Here is a 21,666-nt window from a genome sequence, read left to right as displayed (position 1 = left end):
ACGTAGAGAACCGGCAGAAGGAGGGAGATGATTGCTATATGCTGAATTCCGAAGACTTCACCGGTATAAGAGATGAGCTAGCCGAAGACTTTCAAGCCTTGGCAGAGGACCAACTAGAGCAAGTCCGGCAACTTGTAGCTCAGCTGGACGACGACAAGCTGGAGGCGCAGATCCAGTTTGAAAGCTACGAGAGGTCCCGGATCCGGGGAGAGAAAGAACGAGAACCAGTTACGGTCAACCTCAGTGATGAGGAACCCTTACTGGAAGGAGACCGGACCGGAAGCAGTCAAACGGAGATGCCGGAGCCAGAGAGACAAACAGAGCAGCCGGAGCAGCCTCAGTTCCAACCGCAACCACAGCAGCAGCAGCAAGCACAGCCGCAACAACCACAACCGGAAGAACAAGTGGAAATTCTTGAACAAAGTAATTTGGACAAATTGGGTGAACAATGAAGGGGCCGAGAAGGGTTCGACGTACAAGGTACTGTCCCACGGGCGTGCCATGTGTTACCGGCCGGCAAGGAGTCCAAAATACGGAGTGAAGGAATTAATTAGATATGGTTGTAAATGAGCATAGTGTGGACGGACGGACTGGAAACGATATGCCGTTCCAGATCCGGACGGATCCCGAATAGGTGCGAGAGGCACCGTTTTGTACTACGGGCCGGAAACCTATTTAAAGGCCCGGACCCCATTGTAATGACAGCGGATAATTAATAGAGCTTATGTTGTTTATACTTCTGTCTTGATTTCCGTTCTGTAATTACTGTTATATCTTACGCGTGTAATTAACCGAAGCATTCTAATCGTGTAACCTATGTAAGTCGGTGTAATCGTTGAATCTTAATCCTATGCCGTAATCACCCTTTGGTGAAGTGTCTCCGTGACACCTTGTGTTAGGCCTTGTCCGGCTAGAGAATAACAGGGTCATAAAGACCTCTTCTTCTAGATCGCCTTGAAGAAATGCATTCTTCACGTCCATCTAGTGAAGATGCCACTCCCTTGCCGCAGCAATCGCTAGCACTACCCGAACCGTCATCATCTTTGCTACCGGAGCCAAGCTCTTGTCGTAATCGATTTCGTGGGTCTGCGCGTATCCCTTCGCCACTAATTGGGTGTTGTACCGGTTAACTAAACCATCGGGGTTGTACTTTACCTTGTACACCCACTTGCATCTGATCGGTTTACCGTGACGGGGAGGGTCAACTAGGTCCCATGTATCGTTGGCATCAAGTGCCCGCATCTCTTCCTCCATAGCGGCACGCCAATTTGCGTCCCTTGCCGCTTCTACGTAGCTCTCTGGCTCACGCACTTCCGCCACCTTGGTCATGTACGCATAGTGATGCGTCATGTACTCGTTGTACCTGTACCGCTTAACAGGTTCCTTCTGGTGGGTTGACCGGCGTAACCCACCGTTACCCGGTTTGAGGCCCTTCTTGGCCGGTTCGGTATTCAGTGCCGAAGAATTGTCTTCATCCTTTTTGGAGTCTGATCCGCTCTGATCCGACTCATCATTACCGGTTTCATAATCCGGCATCTTCTTCTTCCCCTTCTCTTTGCACGTGAACCGTCTCCTCGGTTCCTTGTGCGGGGAGAGCACGGCAGAGTCTTCACTACTCATCGATTCCTCTTCTGACTAGTTGGATTGACCTAGTCTCTCATTCGGCCCACTCAACCGAAATGATTCTGGACTCTCTTCTTGAGTCTCGGATTCATCATCTTCTATCTGGACCAGTTTTGGCTCACTAGCCTCATCCTTTAGTATCAGGTCGGGGTCAGAAGTCAGAGCCAGTAATGCATACCATGATGCCGTCTCATCAAACTCAATATCCCGGCTAACTCGGACCTGCTTCGTCCGAGGGTTATAACACTTATACCCCTTTTGCTCATGTGAGTAGCCGATGAGGATGCACTTCTCCGATTTTGCATCCAACTTCCTCCGCTTCTCATCTGGCACATGCACATATGCTATGCTGCCGAAAATCCGAAGGTGTCTCAAATTCGGCTTGCGCCTGAAATACAGCTCATGTGCGGACACCTTGTCACCGATCCAGTTTTGGATGTAGACGGCCGTCCGGACCGCCTCCACCCAGTAGAAATGGGGCATGCTCTTCTCTTCCAGCATTGCCCTTGCCGCGTCGACAAGCGACCGGTTCTTCTTTTTGGCCACATTGTTTTGCTCCGGTGTGTATCTGCAGCTGAACTCTCTCCGAATTCCTGTTTGTTGCAGATAACTATTGAATTGGCCGGAAAAATATTCTTTTCCGCCATCTAACCATAGGCACTTGATCTTCCTCTCCAATTCCCGTTCCACCATGCTTTGGAGGTTCCGGAAATAGTCGAATACTTCGCTCTTCCGCTCAATGAGGTAGATCCATGTGTGTTGGTTATAGTCGTCGATGAAGGAGACGAAGTATCGACTCCCGTCAAGACTCACGTTCTGTGCCGGTCCCCATACATCCGAATGAATAAGGTCGAGCTTGTTACGGCTACGGTTTCGTTCGGTGGGGAATGGAAGCCGGTGTTGCTTCCCAAGTTGACAAGCTTCACATACTTGGGCCTTCCGGCCACTGAACTTCGGCAAACCGAAAACAACTTGTTTCGTTTGCAGTTCTTGAAGCCTCCGGTAATTGACGTGGCCGATCCACTTGTGCCAGAGATCAATGTCCGATTCAATCTTCAATCCTTTGGCTAATAAAGCGGTGCCGATGTCATTGGTGTCGAGGATGAACATCCTCCCGTCTTTGCGCCCTTGCACAATAATCTGGCCCTCCTCCTCGATGAAGCACCCGAGGTGCGTAAACCGCACCTGCATTCCCTGGTCGACGATCTGACCGACCGACACCAGGTTCTTTATGATAGTCGGAACGTGTAATACATTCATCAGCTTCCCCCTCTGTCCGACGTGGCTCAAAGTGACTTCACCAATATGCACGATTGGGTGAGGAGTGTCATCTATGGTTTCTCCGGGAAGGAGAACCAGTCTTTGTGGTTCGTCATGTGATTTGATGCACCGGAATCAACATACCATACTTCCTTTGATTTGGAAGTGGTCTTCTTCATCGAATTTGCCTCGTGCTTCATCACCAAGGCTGGCCCCTTACCGATCTTCCTGGTTCCGGATCCTTTCGATCCTTGCGCGTAGTGCGAGCTTTGTCGGTTCTCCCGACTAGTTTTGCCGGATCCAGATCTGTCCGAATTGGCGCGCTTCTTCTAGCGCTCACTTTCTCTATCGGCCTTTTTGTCACAGTACCAGCATTCCGTGGTGGATTTGTCTTGCCGGCCTCCAGCGCCACCTTGACTCCCCCTGGTTGTGGAGGTCCCGGGACTGCTGTCAGCACGGTCTCTGTGTCGTCTTTCCTGCTCTTGCCGGCCGTCTCCAGTGCGTGCCGACCCGCCTCATCCACCACACCCACAGGACCGATCCGCCTCCGTGTACAGCATCCGACTGTCGGTGGGTGCACTTGTTGACGCACCGGCATGGTTCTCCTCTACAAGGAGCATCGATTGTAAGTCGAAAAATGACGGTATATTCTCCCTCGTACATATTGTTGTCCGGAAAGGTTGGAACTTAGACGTCAGGCCCCCAAGACAGAGTTCTACCATCTCGTCATCCTCTACTGTGACGTTGATAGAGGCAAGCGAGTCACAGATCTCTTTGATTCGGGCCGTGTAATCAGCCACTGACATGTCCTTCTGCCGGACATTCCTCAACTCCTGTCAGAGTTGCAGCTTCCGGGCTGTAGTGCTTGCGGCGAACACCTTCTTTAGGTTTCCCCAAGCCTCTTTTGGCGTCTTGGCATCTCGGACCTGGCTCAGCAACTGGTCTCCGACACTGGACACAAAGTAGTACATCACTTTGCTTGTCAATTGTTCCCACACCGGGAAGTCCTTGTGTGCCGCATCAAGTGCTGTGTCGTTAGCTCTGTCGACATAGCTCTAGTAACCATGCCCAAGCAGGTACTGGTGCATCTTGTATGACCAAGATGCGTAGTTGGATATGTCGAGCTTCTCCACCGGGAGCGAGCTAGCCATTCCTTTGTCCATTTTCTTTTTCTAGTGTTCTGTTCTCACAACCTATAGGGTTTGTCTTGCGAAAGCGAATGTCGACCGCAGAGGTCTTCAACCCTCGCGCTCTGATACCATGTAGAAACAAATAGTGTGCGGAAGCAATAGAAAACAGAAAGCAAAAAACAGGTTTAATGGAGAGCTTAACAGTACGCAAGAGAGAGAGAGACAGAGAGAGAGAGAGAGCACACTGAAACTCAATTCAAAAAATACTGCTCAGTCTGTACATCGTATGTGTTCAGTGAACACTTTTATACAAGTCCATCCGGACTGACAAAAGTACGGTGTACTTCAATGCTCACACGAGCATCTGACACTAACTACGAGATATTAACTCCCTAGTAGACTAGCTGCTACTTGGCTTCCGGTTACTGCTTGATCCAGATAACCAACTCCCCAGCTCACCAGCCCACAAATCCGGCTTAGGCTTATTCAACCAATCCAAATCCGGTTGAGCTTGCCGCTCAACACACATCATCTAGGACCGGTCGAAGAAGTTGTTGTAGGTGTCACAAGAGAAGTACGTGACAAAGTTGTTTCAACGGTTCAATATGTCGGAAGCGAAACCAGTCGGATCGACACTTCCGGCAAACTGCAAGCTATCCGAAAAACAAAGCCCGAGGACAAAGGCAGAGAAGACGGATATGATGAAGATACCATACGCCTCTGCCATCGGAAGCTTGATGTACGCAATGGTATGTACCCGTTCGGATATCGAATATGCAGTCGGACTGGTGAGCCGGTTCATGAGCACTCCCGGAAAAAAGCATTGGAACGCAGTCAAGTGGATACTCGAGTATGTGCCTCCGGTTCGACTCTGGTAATCCCCAACTTGACGGATTCACGGATTCGGATATGTTGGTTGATGCGGATACCAGCCGGTCTACATCCGGATATGTCATGACTTATGCAGGGGGAGTTGTTTCGTGGCTATCGAGGCTGCAGAAGACGGTTGCGTTGTCAACCACGGAAGTAGAGTAATGGCAGTTGTGGAAGCTGGCAAGGAGATAATCTGGATGAAGGACTTCATCGAAGAGCTAGGGATTCGACAGGAAGAATATCAGCTCTACTACGACAATCAAAGTGCCATCCACCTTGCAAAGAATGCAGCCTACCATTCCCAAACGAAACATATCCAACGGAGGTACCACTAGATCCGGGAGAGAGTAGAAGATCAAGAGTTCGTGCTGACGAAGATCCACATGGAGGAGAACGGGTCGGATATGCTGACCAATGTGTTGACAACCGACAAGTTGGACACGTGCCGAAAGTGGATCGGGCTGGCGAGACATCCCATGCCAAAGTGAAGGGGGAGATTGTTGGGAAGACGGTCCCTCCGGATGGGATCCAGTTATGAATGAAGGGGACCCAATGAGAACCGAAAGAGATCCGAAAACCGGATCGATGGACCCGGTGAGAACCAGAAGAGAAGACATATTTGTAAATATGTTTTGAGTAAGCCTATTAAAGCTATATTTGTAAATAGCCCTAAATTCATATAAGTATGACTTAGGGCAATCACATTGTTGTAGTTGTCATATATTGTTGTAGAGAGAGAGAGAGGAGATACAAAGCAATACTCTGTTGTAACCGCCGCTCGGCAAAGAAACTAAGCTTGAGGTCGTTGCCTCCAAGTCTCTGATTGTATGTTTGGAGTCTGTGGGCTCCCATGGTTTTTCCCTATTATGGTTTTCCACATAAACATCTTGAGTACTCTCTATTGCTTGTGTTTGTACGTGCGTTCACTCTCTATTTCCCATTTCTATGTTTCATTCTATTGAAGTGATTCATTACTCAGTTGTGGCCGAGCAATATTTCGCGTTGTTCTCTTCATCTCCATCGGAAGCAAGCTAGCTATTCCTCTGTCCATTTCTTTACCGAAAGTTAGGTTTTCTTTGTCTACTTAGCACTTTTTGTCCGCAGCAGAGGATTTTCAACCCTCGCGCTCTAATACCATGAAAAGAGTTACATACGGAAGCTCGTAGACACAACCGACATCACCTGATATCAACAAATAATATGTGCGGGTTTAATGGAAGCTTCAATATACACACTGAGTACGCGGGAGAGACAGAGAGAGCAGAATAGCATAAACTAAAATTCAAAATATCACTCTATACATACAATGTGCTCAGAGAGCACTTTTATGCAAGTCCTTAAAAGGACTGAGAGAAGTCCTGACATGTACTTCAATGCTCATACTGAGCGACTAACACTGACTCCTAAAAATATGCCTACGTACTAGGCTAGAATCGTAGGCCTCTAACGGCCTACCGGTTACACTCCATTCCAAACACCGATCTGGATCTTCGTTCTGGACATCGATCCGGATCATGTTGAGCTTGGTTGCTCATGAGTAGTGAAGGTCCCCTAGGTCCTTCATCTTGAATGTGTCTAACAGTTGGGACTTGACTTTGCCAATTTCAGCAAGGTCGGGGTTCGTGGCAACCAGGTCGTCCACATATAGCAGAATGCAAACCGGACCCCTTGGACCTTTTTGGATGAATAAGGAAGAGTCGGATTTGGTGTAGGCGCAATAGTGTGTGGCTGTATTATTCTCTCAGAGAGTTACAATGGCAACAAAAAAATGAACAACCCCAAAACTAGGTTACAAGAGTCATTTTAAATACCAACTGACTTAGGGAAGGCAAGAAGAAGGCCGACGAAGGCCTTAGCAGAAGACAAGCCAACTGAACAGGTCGAGGGGCCTCAAATCGGACGTGTCGAGGAGTGCAAGCACGGAGGCATAAAGCCAGGAGATGTTGGAGCAGTGTACCAACTAGAGCTAACAAGGAACCTCAAGTTGAGCTTGAGGGGGAGTGTTGAGCGAGCAAGCTCAACTTGGGTTGGATCGGCTAAGGAAGTCGAGAGCCGGATCAGATGGACACCGATCGGCTAGGCTCAGATCAGTTGAGGAAGTTAGGAGCCGGATCGGATGGACATCGATTGGCTAGGCCCGAATCAACTAAGGAAGCCGGGAGCAAGATCAGATGAAGACCGATCAGCTAGGCCGAGTCGGATGGAATTCGAAAGGCCATTAGGGGCCTATATTCCTATTGTAGTAAATAGGAATATTATAGGTTGTTAGTGTCAAGCTCAGTTAATGAGCATTCAAGTACTTGTCGGTACTTTTGTCTGTCCTTCTAGGACTTGTATAAAGAGTGCTCACTAAGCACAGTTTATGTACAAAGTGTTGATTATTTTGAATCAAGTTTTATTGTTGTCTGCCCCATCTTTGTCACTATCTCATCTCATCTCTCATACCTAACTGTCGTATTTCCAGATAATCGACTGTGTTTTCTGTGTGTGTCGCATAAGCTTCCGCACGTAATCTTTTACAACATTCAACAAAATCTCACACTCCTAGAAATAACAATACAGAATCTACAAGAGTAACCCTCATCTCACCATATGTCAAAACCCCTACTCAAGCACAATTAGTGGCCGCCCAAATAGTAGAAAATGCAAGAGTCCACACATCAAGGAATGGGAGAAAATCAACCTGCGCCAAACCCACACTCAAACACATATTCCAACATCGAGTTGGTTATTGCCTTGCAATCTATTAGACTCTAATCTCATTGATGGAGTAGGAAAGACATGGAACATGGGCCCGAAACACCTTACAAATAATTCTGGAGAAAGCGCTTCAATTTTAATGTTGGTCCTCCATTTCCTCGGGATATGTTACCCATATGGGTATGAAGTTGCTGAAAGCTGAAATGAAGTGTGAATGGGCCAAAAGGCTGAAAGTAGTCTAAAAGGGGTCGAATAGTCGAAAGCCAAAAAGGTGTGAAGCCAGAAATATTGTGTGAAGTCGAATACGTTATAGTCAAAATAGTTAATGAAATTATGTATTAATTAGGAAAAAAATGTAAATAGTATATTTGTAACGGTATGTCGAAGGACATTGTAACTATTAGATTAGAAACAGTGTGTCAACTGGCAATGTAACTTCTCCATTCTTTTCCTATATAAGGGGGCATGTGTCTTGTACAGAGAAGGGCTTAATATGGAGATATCTTTCGGCTATACATTGTATGTATTTATTGCGTTTATTGTGTCTATGTAGCCAATTCGACAATCAACTTAGTGTGAATACCATATCTCCGACCACAATCTTTGGTGAAGGGTATTCTATGATAGGATATCCAACCTGTGTTTATTGAGAGAGTAACAGTATGAAGATGCCCATGACCACATAGAAAGATTCAAGTAAATAAGTCAAGCACACGCACCACTCACCAAGGCCACAAAAGTGGTGTCATTCTGGCTCACACTCGACGACCAAGCAAGCAACTAGTTTTGAATACTCACAAAAGATTTGATGACAAACTTTGAATATTTCATTGAAAACTTCTTGACAAATTTTGCTCGTTAAGGGAACAAATAGAAACCTATCCACCACTCATTCTCACTTAAGCAAGAAGTGAAAGAAACTTTCAGAGATTACATGTGTCACACCAAAACTCTTCATTGTCGCAACAACCCTAGTGACAAAATGTCTAACAACAAACTCATGAATCAATTCATCAACAAGCTTTATGGGATTTCTTAATAGCCTGAATGTGCCAATCATTCACAGAAACATGTTTGGTGGTGATGAAGTTCAAAGGTTCCATGAAGAATCTTTAAGTGCCAATATAGGCACCAACCAACAAAAGAGTACAATAAACCAATCCCACACCAAACCCAAGAAAACGTCATCTATGAATAGAAAGGCCACAAGGGTACGCAACAAGAGAAAACATTAATCTACCACTTGTCTTGGCTATCACATAGGTCATCAATACCCACATCTAAACCTACAAAATTCTAAAGAGATACCCTCATCCCACCATGGGTCAACGTCCCATCCCCCCTCAAGCACTAGTAGTAGTTCACATAGTAGATAGACCCAACCACCACATCAAAGTGTATGTGACAGCCAATTGATGGTGAACCTAAGCTCAAATCCACCTCCTAAAGTTGAGCTAGCAATCACCCTTAAATCAATTCAAACTCTAGTCTAATATATATAGTTGTCACTAGTGACCCCCTAAAGTGACAACTATATCTCTTACATTTGAGAGGAGCTCATAGGCCATGGTGATTTTCTTGAAGTGTTATACATGGTTGTCTCAGTTTGCACTCTCTCTATCCATTTGGGATATAGGGGTTTGTATTGATGTCAAAGTTTTTAAGTTAAGAGGTGGTTGCCTTGCGATTTTGGCTATAGAATGAGGCTTGGATTCATGTCTGTAGTTTGTCTTGTATCTTTTCTTTTGAGAACTTCGTTGGATATATCCTCTCCTAAAGGAGTTGAAGGTGGGCTCCATGATTTGTTGGTTTTTTTTTTTGAATAGTCAATAATTAGGGATGTGTGATGTTAGAGTGAATCTGTACACTATTTTGTCTTAAACCTTTTGTCCTTGTCCCATTAAAGAATTAGGCCACTAAAAGTTCAATCTCCTTTTCTATCACTTTAAGCTAGTCAAGTCATGTTTTAGTGTGTTGGCATCCATCCGCGTGCTATTGTGCTTAAATGTGATGAAAGGGGAGATGATCGTTGAGTTTAATTGGTTGGCATGTTGGCCTTTGTTTAGGACTAAATCTCTTTCTACACTCGAGATCAACTACACTAAATTAATAGATAAAGATTTCTTGGGATTGTCTTGGTTGTCCTAATGCGTTTAGAATTTAAAAGTCTCTTAACTTGTTTTCTGTTTCAAAATGTTTACTAATCAAAATCAATGTTTACACATGTTTATGTTAAGTTTAAGGAATAAATGCCTCTTATACTACCTCTCACACTTGATAGGTGTAGCTAAGAACAAAATAAAATGATAGAGAATAAGAAAAGACAAGAGAAAATAAGAGGAGAATGTAATTATATTAACAAGATTACAAAAATATGTTGAAGTTAGTATTTAATTAGAATGGTTCATCAATGACTAAATCACTTGTGTATACATGGTTCAACCCATTAATGCTCAGCCACTCTCATCCATACACCACTTAACATTCATGCAAGCATTGCCATTTGGTGATCATGCAAGTGTGTGCAAGGTAACAACATCTCATAATATTCCATGTAATCAAGATTATCTATGAAAAGTTATAAATATAAATGTTATATGTGAAATGAGCCCAAGGTTGAACATCAAATGTTTTCTCATAGGGCATGCACGTGTGACCTTTTCACTATGAGGGGAAATGGTGTTGGGTTTGGTGTTTGTTCGGGTTTGTTCTCACCATATTGATTGGCACTTGGAGGTATGTCGTAGAATCTTTGAACGTCATCACCACCGAACATGCTTTGATGAATGACTGGAACATCCAGGCATTTAAGAAGTTCGGCAAAGTTGGGTTGTAGAGCTCATTGATCAACCGACTCATTAGCTTGTCGTCAAACATCTTGTCATCAATATAGCATTTATTGGGCAAACTTTTTGTGCAATGTATGTAAAGTGTCTTTTCGTGACTTGTTACTGGAGATTTCAAGTACCAGTCATTGGCTAAATTCAACTGAACTTGTTACTGGAGAAATCAAGATATTTCTTAATTGTTACATTATGTGACAAATAATGAGCATTTAACATAATATATAACTGACAAAAGTAGGTAAGGTAGGTACTTGTATGTGAAGAAAGATTTGGTTATTGACACATTATTTGTTAGTGAATTTTGAAAGAAGATTTAAAACGTAATTAAATATCTACTCACAAATATTTATAGCGAGTATTTCCCAAAAATTTATATCATGTAAAACTTGCATTTACTAGACAAAATAAAATCATCACTCATCTTTATTGATAGCATATCAGTGAAAAAAAATAGGATATCACAACAATAACTTTTGAAAATAGGATGTCACATACAACATAGCTACTAGTTAGTTGAGCTGGCTCATGAATCTATCAAGAAATCATGAAAATATATTCATATAAGTTAATATCGTTCTGTTTAGAGGGCAACAGCTAAATATCTCTTAGTATGAACCTTGAATCTTTTACTCTCACAACTACAACAGCTTTAACTGAGCTTCTAGGATTCACTTAAAGGTTAATATCATTCTGTTTAGAGGGCAACAGCTTAATCTCTCTTAGTATGAACCTTATATCTTTTACTGCCACCACTACAACAGCTTTACCTGAGCTTCTAGGATTCATTTAAAGGTACTAGCGAAAGGCCATCTCGAGTTTCCATACCCTCGTCTTAAAATGCAGCACTCGAAGTAAAATGCTCATCTATGTCAAGAAAAATTGGTTAGCACATTGACAATCACTTGGTGACTAGAATTGGATATTAAAAGCTTTATGAACAAGATGTCATTTATATTTTGGTATCGTACTTCATGATGGTTTACCTATGCCCTTGATCAGTTGAGAAGACCTCCCCCACTAGATATTATAGTGTTCTTTTGATGAGGAAGGATAGCCACATTTCTAATAGAGTCTGTCATTATTTGCCTCTTGATCAGCTCGAAGAAGCAATAAAGAATCCATGAATTATCCATTAGAACAAGAACAAGAATAAATTATTTCCGGTTCTTCCTCTGAGAAATGCATTAAAATGCAAGGCTTAGCATTTAAAACAGCACCTTCAGTCAGCTTGTTTCACAGCATCACAATGAGCTTTGTACTCTTGTATGCAAAACATAAGCTACAGCAAATATTAAAATATTTAGAGTCAATGATGAATAGCCACAACCTGTTTGTCATGAGTTAAAATAGCTGTACCTTTGTCCCAACATAAAATGAGCACAAGATGCCAGCTGTGGTTCCAAGATCTGCAAATTTGAATCCACCAATGTCAATAATTCAAATTTCAGCAGTATAGCACAGAGAATGTTACTCATGAAACAAAGCATAAAGGGCAGATATTAACACAAATGGATGTTTGTCACAAATTTTGATTTCAGTCTTCTATATTAATAATATTGAAGTTCAAATGGTGAATGACTAAGTTAAAGATCTTGCATATGAATTCTCTCAAGAGAACAATACCTTGAAGAAAGTTTTGAAAGGAGCATTTGTTGGGAACTTTTTTCTCTTGACCTTAATATATTTTTCTTTTTTTTTCCCTTGTTTATTTTTTCTGAGGTCAACCCTAAGGCTTATTTTGTTTCTATTCCGTGAGTAGGCTAGGCTGTCTTCTTTCTTGCATGCATGGGTCTCCTAGATACTGGGCCTCTGTTTAGCTTTGACATTTACAAGTTGATTATCAGGTGTTACACAATTTCGCATATAATTTATACTGACGCACCTAAGATGCTATAAGGAAGCTTAATTGTAATGCACTATGGTAGAGGTGCCAAAGCTTAATCAGCAATATTTCTAGTTATCATATGCCCCCACAGTGAAGCTTATTCTGTGGTTTTTTCATGGACACATTATCGCCCTCTTGCCACTATCTCTTGTAAGTCAACATTTTTTTATCCACCTATATGGAATTGTCAGATTAGTGATTCTACAAGTCCCCAGCTAGAAGAGGATGCAAGATTGTATTTGCTTTTACTAGGGGTATCTTTCCAGAAGTTCAAATACAGCTTTCTTGGTCCTTCCAACTCTGATGCCTGTGATGGAATGAAACCATGTTATATAAAATTGAGTGTGTCATTCCAGATATACAAATGTAGTAATGGCATTGCATGACTGGAGAAGGATATTTTCAGTACTAGTTTTTACTCATATCTTCCTCCTAAAGCCATGTCATGGCATTCCATATCCTCTCCCTGATGACCTTTTATTCACAACATTAGTGGTTGAGTTGCTTCTGACTTGCCTTGGTTAGGTGAAAGACAATCAGGGTGGTAGACAAAAAGAGTTACTCTATGAATTGATCTCTTAGGTCAGGCAACAAAAAGGTAGAAACATAGAGCACGGAACTTGTCCTGCAATCCAATAGGAAAGCTCTTTCATTTCACCGACCTAGCCTCTTTTGGTTAATGCATGCACATTTTCTACCCAATTATGGTATTACTGATGTACAACGAAATTTTCACTGTTTCAATATATGAATGTCTGTACATAAAGATTCACATAAACAAACAAATGTTTAGCCATTAGTACTCCCATAGTAACATTTAGAGTAATCTGTCCATTAGTTTTAAATCTTCACAGCCATTGAGACCAGATGCATATCTAAACATACACATGTCACACATGGAAAGACATGAACATAAAGTTCAGTAAACCTACTACTCGGTTCAACCATTGTTTGTAGAAGCCAATGCATTCGCTCAGGGCCTACTACAAAACCAATCAGATTGGCTGTCTGCATTGTGGTAAACAATCCAAAGAATCGTTAACGCCTCCAACGTTAATGTCCATTACCTCGAATAAACAACATACATGGGATATGGAATGTACCATTAGACCAGTTATATTAAAAGCACCACCAACAGCACAAAGCTCACGGTATATAAATGATTCACGTAGTGGTTTCATCTGCAAATACACATAATAATGTTTGAGGCGAACAAATTTCATCTTTATATAGCAGGTATTCAGGATGAACTTACCATAGATGTTCGCATGGATGACTTCACTAAGATTTCTGGAGCCATTAAAAGACAAGTGGCCCATGCCCAAGATAAAAGCTTCCTGAAAAAATCAACTAAATTCTCTAAAAATTCAGATTAATATTACTCGACACAAAACGGCCTCTGATCTGCAGTGAGAAATTTCTGTATTGGTATTCTTACATTCTCTCATAGGGCACCTAATTGTGGCTATGTGCAGCAGCCCAGGAAGAGCTACAAGCATTAGTCAGAGAGGTTCCACTGTAAAAAATGACAGTTGATGATTGAATTAATGTCTGAGTTACTCTCCGACGAGTGGTTTAGGGTTTAGGGTTTAGTTTAAAACTCTTGCAAGGCATCCAGAAAGGAAGAGAAGACTTAGAAGGCTATTTAGAATGCATTAATGAACCTTTTTTCCTTTTATTGGCTGAAGAGTTTTTGAAGATGCCAAAGCTACACGCATTAGTCAGAGAGGTTCCACTGTAAAAAATGACAGTTGATTGTATGGGATGTCAGGCCACTTTGTCAACTTGTAGCTTTGGCATCTTCAAAAACTCTTCAGCCAATAAAAGGAAAAAAGGTTCATTAATGCAGTCTAAATAACCTTCTAAGTCTTCTCTTCCTTTCTGGATGCCTTGCAAGAGTTTTAAACTAAACCCTAAACCCTAAACCACTCGTCGGAGAGTAACTCAGACATTAATTCAATCAGTATATCACATTCTTAATTTTGATCCTGTTCTCATCACTGACTGGAACATCTTTTCGACAAACTCACTTTTCTTCAGCCGTTTTTGGGAAACTCTTTTGATTTGTCATAGTATTACATTTTTACCTTCTCCCTTCAGTCTCCCTTCAGTATGGTTGTCTCAGACAGGTAGTATGCTACGCACTAGCAATTGGCTCTATTTCAATCATCACATCACAGATTCAATAATGATTCTGTTCTCATCATTGGCTGGAAAATGTCTTCTACAAACTCACTTTTCTTCAGCCCGTTTTGGAAGCTCCTTTTGGTTTGTCAGAGCATTACGTGTTCACCTTCTCCCATTGTCTTGGATCTTATGATGTGCTGTACACTACCAGCTGGTTCTATTTCAATCACATCACATTTTCAAATTTGATCCTGTTTTCATCACTGGCTGAAACATCTCTTCTTCAGTCCGTTTTGGAATCTCCTTTTGGTTTGTCAAAGCATTATGTGTTTACCTTCTCCCACTGTCTTGGATCAGATGATGTGCTGTACACTACCAGCTGGCTCTATTTCAATCACATCACATTTTCAAATTTGATCCTGTTTTCATTACTGGCTGAAACATCTCTTCTACAAATTCGATTTTCTTCAGCCAGTTTGAGAATAACTTTTGGTTTGTCATGGTATTACGTGTTTACCTTGTCCCTTCTTAATTGCTCTCTTCGATCAGGTGATGTGCTGTACACAACCAGCTGGCTCTATTTCAATCACATCACATTTTCAAATTTGATCCTGTTTTCATCACTGGCTGAAACATCTCTTCTACAAATTCGCTTTTCTTCAGCCAGTTTGAGAATAACTTTTGGTTTGTCATAGTACTAGGTGTTTACCTTGTCCCTTCTCAATTGCTCTCTTGGATCAGGTGATGTGCTACGGACTAGCAGCTGGCTCTATTTTGACAAAGAGGGGATAATCAAAATGAAATGGAAATAGTATCTATATATATAAGATGCAAAGCAACTTGTCATTCCTGTACTTCCATTACACTGCACACGAATCATGTAGTTGAATGTCACAGAAGGCATGAACGACGAAGTACAACCGCTTAAAATAGACACTAGACTCGTATATTTGCACAATTGTCTAAAACATACTCAAGATTTCTCCTTCTAAATGCACTGTACCCGACAGCACACACCCATAAATAATTTTGAAATACATCGGACAAGTATCTAGCAATCTATAAAAAAATCTTCTTACAATCCTTATAAAAAAAACAGGCATGCTTACCATTCGAGATCATGCCATATTGCCACAAATGTGAAGACAATCCAAATATTCAAAAATCTCCAATGAGCTCCTCCAAGGGGAATATATAGATACCTATCACAACAAGATTATTAAGTCTAAATGTAAACCAGAAGCAGGTATTTTAGGAGAATCTATATCAAGAAAATTACTGTCATAGTTGAAACTACCAAGTCAAGAAATAGCCACATGGTAGACAGACTCTGATGTAAGCTCATGCAATGTATGTCCCCCCATAATGTACGTCGGTTACATGTATGACTGCATCATCAACCATGAGGGCCCTCTTATCACATGAAACTATGTAAATCATCCGTGCTAGTAAACCACAGCATCAGCAGAATTTAATCATTGCTGGTGTGAAACAAAGAGAGGCCCTAAGGCTTGCATTAAAACTGATAATCCTTCACAATTTTGTGGCTGTTGACAATATCAGAAATGTCAGTAGCCAGAGGCAGAAGCAGATGCAGGAGGTGTTGAGGGACAGGGGCCAGCAGCAACAGTGACAGCACAACTGAGCAGCAACAAGACCATAAAGCCATGGTGGAAGAGGTGAGCCTGGGAACATGAACAAAACGAATGGTGATGCAGTGCTCTCTCTCTCTCCTGCCAGAGCATGACCACCACTACGTGTGCTGCTGCACAGTTTACTACAAGATCCGAGGATGCTTTAACTGGCTGTTTAGGGAGGGATTTGGACCATTCTCCCGAGTCATGGACTTCTATGATCAGAGATGTTTGGGGCTGTTTCTACTAGAGATATCTATATGTAGAGAATTTCCTGAGTAGACTGCCAGCAGGACCTGACAAAGGCAGATGTTAGGGCTTCTTTAGAAGGCTGTGCCAAGATACTTCAGGGAAAGCATGACCAGGATCCTGTAAAGGTATATTTCTTGACTAAGTAGTTTGTTTGGTTCATTTCATGTGCTGGAGGATATGTGAATTATCACATAGAAAGCTTAGTCTGCATCAGAGGATACATAATATCATTGCCCAAGGTGGAACACCACACCCACACATTCACTGCAAGCTGATTGGCTCACATTGTACTTCTGCGAGATATCTATTTAATTGTTTTGTACATTGCATCCTCCACATTACTTGTAACCATGGTTCCCATATCATTGTAGTGTGGTCACAACCCAGTTACATAAGGAAGAAAATTACTTTACACAATTTATTTTTTGCTTTATGTTTTCAGATTTCTAAACTTCACATGTATGTAACTTTGGTCTCGTAGGCCATTCTAGCTGTCTGAAGATGTTAGCGTATCATTTCATTTTAAACTCCTACCTTATGAAATGAGGTTGTGGAACAAAGAGCTCATGGTGGACTTCAAGCTTTATACACCATGCAATGAAAGTGCAAAAGTTGAAATCTAGAATTTTGAAATGAAGCTTTAGTACAATCAGTGGTCTTGTATGGATGTGGTGTTTAGGGGGCAGGACTTGCCGTTAAACAATGGAAGAAAGAGGAGAAAGTGTAAATGAGACAGAGATAGAAGGCTAATGCAATCCCATCTAGAATATTTTAATGACATTTTTAACAGTGTTGAATTTATGGATGTGTTGTGTTGTCATCTGATTTTTCTTCTCTTCAATGATATACATACACAGAAACAGGATACATACCGAACAAGCCAACGGTTGTAGGAAGCATGCCAGCTCTTCCAAAAGCCCTCAAGATCATAGCAATTATTGATGCAATGTGGCATGTTCTCTATAACTTCAATGCCACCAACCTGGAATTGTCTATATGTCAACATGACTTACATAATTTTATTGAAAATCTTCATAATAATGAGAGAGAGAGAGGACATACCAATGCCCAAAATCTGAAGAAACGCCAAATTAAGAGAAATTTGAGCCACATAAAGTTCAAAACCTTCACCATAAACAATTCCAATATCATCCATATATCCCTTCTACCAAAATACAAACCTCTCTATATTAAAGAGGCATATTAAACAGGCTTGAAGGCAAAATTAATGAATGCTGGTGTTAAGCATTGCTATGTTTGTGAGTGGATAATCGTAAATGTGGATGTCCAACAGAACATTATGTTAGAAGATAAAAGAATTGCACACCCCTGGAAGAAAGAATTTGCCAGTTGTTTTGTTTTATCATGGAGTGGAATCCAAAGAAAACTATGTTTGCCACTGTACTACGTTTCATGAAATAATGGGGAAGATAACATTGCCTCTTTAACCAAGGTTTGGCCTACCAAATAAGGTAGAAGTTGGTAGAACTGTTGGCATTTGGAACTGCTCTTGCTGGAACTTAAGAGACAGAGGGAGAAGAATTTCACTCATCACTTGGACTAACGAAAAGCAGAACATAAACACCTTTATAAAGACATTGTTGAAACACAACAATACAACCACAAAAGCTCTTCAATAAAGAACATATCACAACTTCCTTTAGCGATGTCACTCTGACTCATGCTACAAGTCAACGAAGGGTTATACAAGAAGCTGCCGACCAGGACATTACAAACAGGTTAAATAGATCTGTCAATAACAATGTCATGCACGTAGGGCCTGACCTCCTGGATCACAATCTCAGCACCTTTGTCATTGACATATAAAGGCGATATCTCCTGCCATCACAGATGCTTCCCTCACTTCAGAGATCTATCCATTCTGGATTGATCTATGCTAGAGATATTTCAAAGTCAAAATTTATGATCTATCTGACTTGAGAATCTTATAAATATTGATAATGGGATTCTTTTGTGACTTCTATTATTATTTACTTTTTAATTCATTTATTTGGTTTTGTTGTTCTCTAAGACACAACCACCTTTTTAAGGTCTAATCTCTTGTTTGGTCTTATAGGCCACTTTAAAATCTTAGATTTAATATATATTTCTTTCTTTCTAGAGAACTTTCTATTGCAGTAATTAGTTGAACAAAAAAAACCTTAAAACAGTACCCAAATAATAGAGGGAAAGACATAAAATACAGGGACTCAAGATAGGTCTTACTGCTTCATATAAGAGTTTTACTAAAAAACTGAAATTTGAGAGATTGCAAACTCAAAGAAGAACCCTTCCACTAAAGTTACATTAAACCTCCCTTATTCTCATTGTAACCTTTTCTTATATAACAGTGTGTATCCTATATCCGATGTCCATCCAAATCACTGCTTATGTAAAGATCTTTTATTTCCTATGAATTCTATCTCTAGAACTTTGGAAGCACACTATTTTCACAAATTGTGTGAAATAGCCAGGTTCTCTAAGACCATATGACATTCTAGCAAAAATATCCTCATATCCACAATCATGGCCTTTATTTTTCATCCATGCAATCATCATCTCCATCAATACTATCACCCAACCGAGCATGTGTAATGCAACTGAACTGCACAAGTTACAATAATACAGCATTCCTCGAATTAGTAATTGCCTTAACTGAGTTTCCTATGGTTTCTCAAAATAAGCTTTATGGACCAGTTTGGGTGCATGAAACAAGCAGTTGTACATGAAACTGAATCCCAGGCTCAGATTGACATGTATGCGGACAGGTATGACAGTTTTGACATGCGTCACATTGTAAATTATGCAAATAAAGAGTGTGTGTGTGTATGGAATCAAAAGGTTGAGCATTACATCAAGTAAACAAACTAAAAACAAAGGAAAAGTTAGTGCAAAAACCTAAAAAAATGTAATGTGAAAGCCTTCTCAGCACTTATAGTGGACATCTAATTTACAAAGACAGCACTACAAGACAGTCTTAAGTAAAATCTATGATTTCATTGTCATTGAAGTTCTGAAAAATATCCCGTGGCAGGGGTGGGGTGTGATCATCGGATGTTTCCGTAAGCAGTAAACAGCAAATCTTTATCCAAGACCATGTATTGGATAAAGCTGATAGTGCACGTGATCGGGGCCATTTCCACCCTCCTTTCAGCCTCTGGGGTTAAACAAGACCCAGATAAAGTCAAGTTATTCATGAGTACATGGTGCAAATCTTTGAATTTTTTGTGTCATGGTCAGCCTTGGGTTGGGTGGGTGTAACTAGCCGCAGGAAACTTATGTTTCTTCTTATGAAATGTTCTGTTTTGTAGATTAGTAAATTGGTGCTAAATTCCAATTGAAGATACATTTAGGATTTCTCACAGCGGAAAAATATTAGAGCTTTTACTGCCTCAAAAATTAGAGTTTTCTGATTCAAGATTCCTGAATTGTAGGGTTTTTGACTGGCACATCAAGGATGAGCTCTAAACTCCTATTGGTCTTAACCATAGAGTTTATCAGATTGCACAAACTGGTAATTAGTTCAGTATTCAGAATAATGACAACAATTAAATCTTGACTATCTGAACTCCAGAACAATAGTGATCCTTGACTTTTGATTAGTAAAATAAGAAAAACACATGGAGACACCGAGCTATAAATCTCACCAGTGTTAGTATTTTATTATTGCATTTCAAGGTGAAAACTATATTGCATCCCACTGAACTTAGGTCTATTAATAGATCAGGGAATAGGGAAAAAAACACAGCAAAGAGCAATAAATCTGCATATTAGCTGAAAAGAAATAGAAATAGAAATTGACTTAATTTGAAGTAGACTCAAACAAGGAGTAGAAATGCAACATGCACACTTTATTATCTTTGCCCAATTTAAGAGTTTCACACACAGTAGCATTCTACCACAAGTTACATTATAAATAGAGATCCACATTTCATCAAAATGAGGAAATTCTTACCCCATAACCAACAGCAAATATCTCCCAGGGAGATAATGTTTGCCACACTCCACTGTACAAACAAAATTAGCATCAGTCATGCACACACTTTGGTATTATGCATCTTCTAACATATCATACAAGGTAGTTAATTATAGGGAAAAGTACCAGGATAGCCCTGGAAGTTTGTCTATTTACCAGAATGCCCCTGGAAGTTCCAAATTTACCAAACTACCCCTATGTCCAAAAAATTACACTTTATAGAGTAATTATACACTCAAATCTACAAGCCCTATTTACCAAAGATGGAAGAAATGGACCCGAACTAGCCCTATTTACCAAAGATTTGAGTGTATAATTACTTCATAAAGTGTAATTTTTTGGACATAGGGGTAGTTTGGTAAATTTGGAACTTCCAAGGGCATTCTGGTAAATAGACGAACTTCCAAGGGTATCATGGTACTTTTCCCTTAATTATATTACCATAAAATCACAAATGGAATAGAAAATATATCTTAGTTTTCCCCTTATAGCGCTAACATTCATTGCATGTGCTAAATTTTCCCCAGATTTTAATTTCACAACATCCAGAGGATCAAACAGCCTGATGTATTTCACAAATGGAATATGCAACTGCTTTCCACGCAGAACAGTATGTCATCATGCTACATGTATGTCGAGGATATGATGCTTGTAGAAAAATCAAAAGATGGCAAGTTGGCTCTAAAGAGATGATGTGTCAGAACTTTGGCATGAAGGATTTGGGGGCACCAAAAGTTTCTATACAAGCAGATCGCACAAAGGCAAAATCAAAAGACTAAGTTATTTCGCGGTATCTCCAAAGTGCTGGAGGGGCAAACCTCTTGGTACACAATTGTTGATGTACCACATATTGAGAAAGGAGGATTGTTGCTAAGAAACGCATGCTTAATGTTTCATACTTTTAAAACTGTTTTCGGGTGCTCAATGTATGCCATGGTGGGCAATAGACTTAACGTTGCATTGCAGTAGGCGCCATCAATATACTCATGTCCAACCAAGAACCATTGGGAGGTGGCAGAGGTTTTGAATCTTCTTACTTTTACTAATTGTAGGCTTCAATCTTTACAAATTTTCAGACCAAAATCTCCACGGTTAGTGTAACCTCCATGCCTGAGTCCTTTCTTGTTTTGAAGTCTGAGTTTCAAAACCCCTTGGTGTGTCAACCTCTGAGGGCAAACGTAGTCATTAAGCATTACACATTAATTATGCACCCATTGTTCAAAGACCAATATGAAGATATGCATGACAATCGGCATATACCTAGATAGCATGTTACCATTATTGAGAAACCCTTAAATGTTTTGCTCGAATGTCCTCTAAATTTTTAATATGAGCAAATTCTGTGTTTAAAGAACTTCAC

The 21,666-nt window shown here is 40.9% G+C and overlaps 1 protein-coding gene across 1 annotated transcript in view; it reads right to left on the bottom strand.

The window, feature by feature from the left end:
- Positions 1-10,885: 10,885 nt before the first annotated feature.
- The window catches only part of LOC147853063 (MBOAT (membrane bound O-acyl transferase) family protein), a 34,091-nt gene continuing 23,310 nt past the window's right edge, over positions 10,886-21,666 (bottom strand). Inside the window, exons 13-22 of the mRNA XM_087333356.1 lie at positions 20,286-20,337; positions 17,393-17,455; positions 17,203-17,312; positions 15,554-15,646; positions 13,573-13,654; positions 13,421-13,498; positions 13,250-13,325; positions 11,789-11,838; positions 11,416-11,711; positions 10,886-11,296 (exon numbers count right to left, since the gene is read on the bottom strand). Of these exons, the coding sequence (XP_087189482.1) occupies positions 11,652-11,711; positions 11,789-11,838; positions 13,250-13,325; positions 13,421-13,498; positions 13,573-13,654; positions 15,554-15,646; positions 17,203-17,312; positions 17,393-17,455; positions 20,286-20,337 (664 nt within the window). The 3' untranslated portion in view covers positions 10,886-11,296; positions 11,416-11,651. The remainder of the gene's footprint in view (positions 11,297-11,415; positions 11,712-11,788; positions 11,839-13,249; positions 13,326-13,420; positions 13,499-13,572; positions 13,655-15,553; positions 15,647-17,202; positions 17,313-17,392; positions 17,456-20,285; positions 20,338-21,666) is intronic.

Source organism: Azolla caroliniana, unplaced genomic scaffold, assembly GCF_043228905.1.
Source record: "Azolla caroliniana isolate FFs.n. ecotype wild unplaced genomic scaffold, voAzoCaro1.0.p SCAF_17, whole genome shotgun sequence".
In the NCBI taxonomy this organism is placed as follows: Eukaryota; Viridiplantae; Streptophyta; class Polypodiopsida; order Salviniales; family Salviniaceae; genus Azolla; species Azolla caroliniana.
Note: the sequence above shows the minus strand (reverse complement) of the source record. Positions and strands in the feature narration are given on the sequence as shown.